Source organism: Bison bison, unplaced genomic scaffold, assembly GCF_000754665.1.
Source record: "Bison bison bison isolate TAMUID 2011002044 unplaced genomic scaffold, Bison_UMD1.0 scf7180017864390, whole genome shotgun sequence".
NCBI classification, from domain to species: Eukaryota; Metazoa; Chordata; class Mammalia; order Artiodactyla; family Bovidae; genus Bison; species Bison bison.
In genome coordinates, this window is record NW_011494962.1 from 8792966 (window position 1) to 8799353 (window position 6388).

The 6388-nt window shown below is 35.0% G+C and overlaps 1 protein-coding gene across 4 annotated transcripts in view; it reads left to right on the forward strand.

The window, feature by feature from the left end:
* PIK3C2G (phosphatidylinositol-4-phosphate 3-kinase, catalytic subunit type 2 gamma) overlaps positions 1 to 6388 on the forward strand; it is a 306650-nt gene that overhangs the window by 155763 nt on the left and 144499 nt on the right. For all 4 annotated transcript variants that reach the window (XM_010858753.1, XM_010858756.1, XM_010858754.1 and 1 more), the window contains one exon: positions 3279 to 3467. In XM_010858753.1, coding sequence (XP_010857055.1) covers positions 3279 to 3467 — 189 coding nt within the window. The remainder of the gene's footprint in view (positions 1 to 3278; positions 3468 to 6388) is intronic.

Consider the following 6388-nt stretch of genomic DNA (forward strand, 5'->3'; position numbering starts at 1 on the left):
TCTTGAGAGTTCCTTGGACTGCAAGGAGATCCAACCAGTCCATCCTAAATGAGATCAGTCCTGGGTGTTCATTGGAAGGACTGATGCTGAAGCTGAAACTCCAATACTTTGGCCACCTGATGCAGAGAGTTGACTCATTGGAAAAGACCCTGATGCTGGGAGGGATTGGGGGCAGGAGGAGAAGGGAACAACAGAGGATGAAATGGCTGGATGGCATCTCCGACTCAATGGACATGAGTTTGAGTGAACTCCTGGAGTCGGTGATGGATAGGGAGGCCTGGTGTGCTATGATTCATGGGGTCGCCAAGAGTCGGACATGACTGAGCAACTGAACTGACTGACTGACAGTCTACAGGGTCACAAAGAGCTGGACACCACTTAGCAGCTGAGCACTCATACACGCCCATGATGTGCTGAAGAAGAATATTATAATCTTGAAAGAAACCATAACCCCCAGATTTTAAGAGTACATTTAAAAGAAAAAAGATAACAGAAATTAAGTTTTTTTTAAATCCAAAAGAAAGAAGAAACAAAAGAAATAATTTGGACAAAAATAATTAATAGCAACATGGTTGATTTAAACTGAATCACATCAATATTCCATTAAATATAAATAAAAACCCCAATTAAAAGGAAGAAATTGTTAGCCTACATTGCAAAAGTAATATCCAACTTTATGTTGTTTACAGGTGCATATTTTAAATACAAGAATTCAGCTAGATTAAAATTAAAAGAACGGAAAAAGATATATAAGGAAAATCATACCATCTTGATATATTTGGGGGAAAAAAATCGACAAGATTCAGCACCAATTCATGATAAAAACTCTCAAAACTGGAAATAGAGTGGAACTTCCTCAACCTTCAACTCCGGAGTTGAATCTGGATCTATAGGAAAAGCTAGAGTTAGCATTATATTAAAGGATGCACGAATAAATGTTTTCCCCCTAAGGTTGGGAACAAAGATGCTTGCCTAAATATTCCTCTTCAGTGTTGTACTGTCAGTCCTAACCAGTGTACTATCGCAGGAAAAAAAAAAGTTTTAAATGTGTAAAAGTCATAAAGAAATAAAACTGGCTCTATTTTCAGACGGGTAATTATATAAGATCATAGCATTTGCGATTAACGTACAAAATGCAACTATATTCCAGTAAAAAAGGGAAAATAAATTTCATTTTTCTAAATTCGATCACTGTTGATATACAATATCAACATCTCTATCCCCTGCAGAAGGGAATACAACCCACTTCAGTATTCTTGCCTGGAGAATTCCATGAACAGAGGAGCCTGAAGGGCTAGAGTCCATGGGGTTGCAAAGAATGAGACATGACTGAGTGACTAACACACATATACTTAAAAATGCAAAACTTTGCTAAGAGAACTTAAAGAAAACCTCAGTAAATGGAAGGACATATCCCGCCATTGATTAGAATAACCATTATTGTTAAGATGACAGTTCTAGTTGTTCCAAAATTAGTGATGAAAATACAATTATAATCTGTTAGAAAGTGTAATTTTTTTTCAAATGATCAGTATGCTTTTAATTAAACTGCAGTGACATGGATAATATTTTTTAATGGGCAAAATTAAAGAATGGCAAGAATGCTATACAATTGGTTCTGTCATACCCTACACCTGATAATGTAAAATGCAACAACTGCTTCAGAAAGCAGTTTCTTCAAAAGGTAAACACATGACATACAACCAAGTCATTTCCCTCCATGGTACTTCGTAGGAGAAATGCAAATACACCTGTACAAATACACGCACACAAATGTTCACAAAAGCTTTATTCATAACATTCCAAAACAGGAAACACTCCCAGTATCCATCAGATAGGAGAAAGGATAAGCAAATTGTGGTATGTTCATATAAAGGAGTAATACTCATTAACTGAAAGAAATAATCTACTGATATACTCAACAGTATGGATAATTTCAAAAAAATATACTTAGTGAAAGAAGCTATAAATAAAAAATATTCATGATTCTGTTTATATGAAGTTTGAAAGTAGATATTATCTGTCTAAAGTGAAAGAAGTCGTACTATTGCTTGCCTCTGGTAGCATAAGAAACTTTTATATCTTGAAAAGAGTGCGGATTTTATTATGCTTGATATGTGCATTTGTCAAAATTTAATTAACTGAATCCATGCATTCTCTTTTATGTAAATTATGCTTCAATAAAAGAGAAAAAGGCATTATTCAATATTGAAAAATGAATTCAGTTAAAACAAAATAATTAGTTTTAGTAGCATAGTAATAATTTTATTATGGAATATTTTTCTTCTGGGGGGTTTCTGGTGAAGAAGGTAGTGACAAAAGAGAAAAAGAGCCCAAATGTACCTCAAAACCATCCTCTGTAATTCGTTTCTTTCATTTTGCAGAGGGAGAGGATTTCAGAAGATATTATAGAGATATAATGATATTTAAAATCTGTTAATAATTCTTGCTATCCCTTCTTGGGAGTTTTAGTTAATGAAAGCTGAGCGACAGAGTGTCAGTTTGGAGGAGACAGTGTTGAAAAGCTGTCATTGTCGTGTGAGAAATGCTGTCCTTCAGTTCAACTGTGGTCTTGAATGCCTTTCTTGGAGTGTAGGCAAAACATGGTAAACTGTCAGTGAATCAATGGCCCTTGTCCCAGATCTAGATCTTCTGAGGGGCACACTTGTGCATGTGAGAAAGTCCTATTCACTGGCATTTTAACTCCAAACTTCCAGCAAACTCTAAGAATTTAAAGCCAGAATCCAGGGATGAAATGAGATCTTTGTTTCTGAAGTTTAGAGCAAAAAGTTTTCTGACCTCTGATGAAACTTGCTTCGAAATGAAGGAATATCATCTTTAAAATGTGCCATTTCTCCACAGGCCCACTTGGGTCTAAGTTAATTTCCAAATACAGTAAGAAAGTAAATGGTTGAGAATCTTTGTTCTAAGTAGTGCATGTGGCAGAATTGATAAACTTGGTCTGCCTTAAAGGAGACAGAAACTTTGCTAACCAGAATGACATTTTTTAAAAAGTGGCAAAGATAAGAGCAAGGAAAAACACGTGAATTATCTAAACTGAAATACATTTTATTTAATTTTTCTATAAAAGATTAAAGTTAGTGGGAAATAATCTGATAAAATAACCTATCAAACTGTCCCAAGAAGATAAAGGACTTATTTTCCAAAAGAAACTAAAAATCAAAGAACTAGACCTAATATTTTGCACTGACTGTTCATAACAAACATGTTAGTGTCACGAACTCCAGTAAATTATCACTTCCAATCTGGTTTTGCAGCCTCTCTGAGGAAAAGAGAAGATACTTATGGTTTTATCGCTTCTACTGCAACAATGAAAACTGCTCCCTTCCTTTGGTCTTGGGAAGTGCCCCTGGATGGGATGAAAGAACTGTTTCAGAAATGCATACCATTTTAAGAAGATGGAAATTCTCTCACCCTTTGGAGGCACTTGGACTTTTGACTTCAAGGTAAGAATTGCGTGACAGGCATGATATTACTAACGTGAAAATTTTGAAGAGAAAAACTGTAAGTCTCTATTCAATACCAATTCTGTTTATTTCCAATTTCAGTAGCTGTGGATATTAAATTTAGATAAATGTAAGCTGTGAATATAAATTTGAAACAAATCTAAACTATAATTGTGTCTTCTAAACTAAACTTGAAATAAAATTAATGGCCAGAGTTTCTTAAATGGGGAGTCTAGTTGCTCTTAGAGAAATAACAACCAAAAAATATTGAATAGGGAAAAATAAACTTCTCTACTTGTCCCTCTCTCAAAACAAAAGAGTTCTTAAAAATTGAAACAGTATCTTTTACTATTGAAATATTCAAAGCCGGGAAAAATACCCTGTTTATAGTAGGTGTCCAGTTAGTAAGACAATGATAATGATAACAAAATGAAAAAAAAAAAAACCTATCCCTTGTGTACTCTCTGTATCTTCCCTAGAATAAAATGCATGGTGGTTGAGAATCCGGTGGATAATGATGTCATCGTCTTGTTAAGAGGAAGCATGTGGGAACAAGTGTGATGTCTGGTTCTGGCTTGGGGAAGCAGCTCTTACTTGGCTTCTGCTTCACATTCAAAGCCAAGAAGAGATATTTTAAGTCTGTCTTCATGGCATCAGCACTGATGCCATGAAGAAAGTCTGCAATCTCTAGAGTCAGAGAAGAATTGTGACACTCAGTTCTGTTCTGAATTCTCTCTCAAGATCCTGATGAAGGAGAAAGGGGGGAAAGAAAGTGACACAAAGGGCTTTTCAAACAATTTATTTTGGTTTATTTTAAAATTCATGGCTTTTATAAAACTTCTAGGATGTGAAAGGAGGAGAAAGAAATTTTTTCCTATTATTCGTAGGAGTTACTAGAAGCTTCCTCTCAATCTTCCAAGTTCAAAATTTACAAATTATCTTAAAATTCTGTTTTTTGTGCCTTGTACATTGAATATTTCTGTTTTCTGATGTCTTTCATCGATGACTGTGCACCCATATACCAACCTTCCTTGATAAATGATAGAACATAGATAGATACATAGATAGAGTTTGTCTTTTAGTTGAGCTTGCAGCTTTCCCCCTTTTTATAAGGCTTCTTCTACATGGACCTTATTTCACCTCACTAAGTAACACTGCCCACATTTCCCTACTGCAGTGCTTTGTTTCTTTATGAATTACATTATACTGCAATGTTTTACACACAACATGTGAAACATGTGATTTACCCACATTAGAATGAGAGCTAGTTAAACCCAGATAGTTCATCATAGTGTTTCTGTTTCGCACAAGCTTAATAATACCTGAGACATAGTAATTACTCAATATTGAATCAATCACTCTCAAAAATTCATGATCACTATTTATACCTTATTTTAAAATAATATTTAAACTATATTATTTGAAGGAATCATCAATTATCTTTGTTTCTTACATTGCCTTATACAGTTGAATTAATTAATGAAATAATTACATAAGAAAATCAATTAACAATTGGTTTCATTGGAATTGACTTCCCTGGTGGCTTAGATGGTAAAGCGTCTTGCTTACAATGTGGGAGACCTGGGTTTGATCCCTGGGTCGGGAAGATACTCTGGAGAAGGAAATGGCAACCCACTCCAGTACTCTTGCCTGGAAGATCCTATGGACAGAGGAGCCTGGTAGGCTACAGTCCATGGGGTCCCAAAGAGTTAGACACAACTGAGCGACTTCACTTTCTTTCATTGGAATTACTTACAGTTCATACTTATATTTCAAGAAATTTCTGGAAGAAATGAGTTCCCATTTTCACCTTACTCTTAACCTCTTTTTCTGATTTAGATAAGAGTAGCCAACATCTAAAAAAAGTTTTTTTAATTCTAATTGTTTTTTAGCTCAAGTAAGACTTAGAAAAGTAGCAGTTGTTGTTTTGTCATTCCTGAACTGATTAGCTCACAGAAAATTGTTTCAAAATATAAAGGTTAAAAAAAAGTGTGAAGGTAACAATTCACAGAATAAGAGAAGATATTAGCAAATCCTGTATCTTAATAAAGGAATTTAATTCAGAATATATACTCATAACTCAATAACCAGAAAATAAATAACCTAATTTTAAAAAAAATGGTCAGAGGGTCTAACATTTCCTCAAAGAAAATATAGAAATATCCAATAAGCATGTGGAAAGATGCTCAGCATCATTAATCACTAGGGAAATATAAATGAAAACCACATTGAGATATCACTTGACACCAACTAGGATGGCTATAATCAGAAAGACAATTACCTTTGGCAAGGATGTGAAGAAATTGGAAATCTCATATACTGCCCATGGGAATGTAAAACGGGGCAGCCAGTTTGGAAACCAGTTAGTCAGTTTCTTAAATACTAAACATCAAGTTAACATATGACCCAACAATTCCACTCTTAGGTAAATACTCAAGATAAATGAAAAATAGGCAGTTCTATTTCCACTTTTTTAAGGAATCTCCACACTGTTCTCCACAGTGGTTGTACTAGTTTGCATTCCCACCAACAGTGTAAGAGGGTTCCCTTTTCTCCACACCCTCTCCAGCATTTATTGGAGTGTTACTCAGCCATTAAGAAGAATACATTTGAATCAGTTCTAATGAGGTGGATGAAACTGGAGCCTATTATACAGAGTGAAGTAAGCCAGAAAGAAAAACACCAATACAGTATACTAATGCATATATATGGAATTTAGAAAGATGATAACAATAACCCTGTATACGAGACAGCAAAAGAGACACTGATGCAGAGAACAGTCTTTTGGACTCTGTGGGAGAGGGAGAGGATGGGATGATTTGGGAGAATGGCATTGAAACATGTATAATATCATATATGAAACGAGTCGCCAGTCCAGGTTTGATGCACGATACTGGATGCTTGGGGCTGGTGCATTGGGA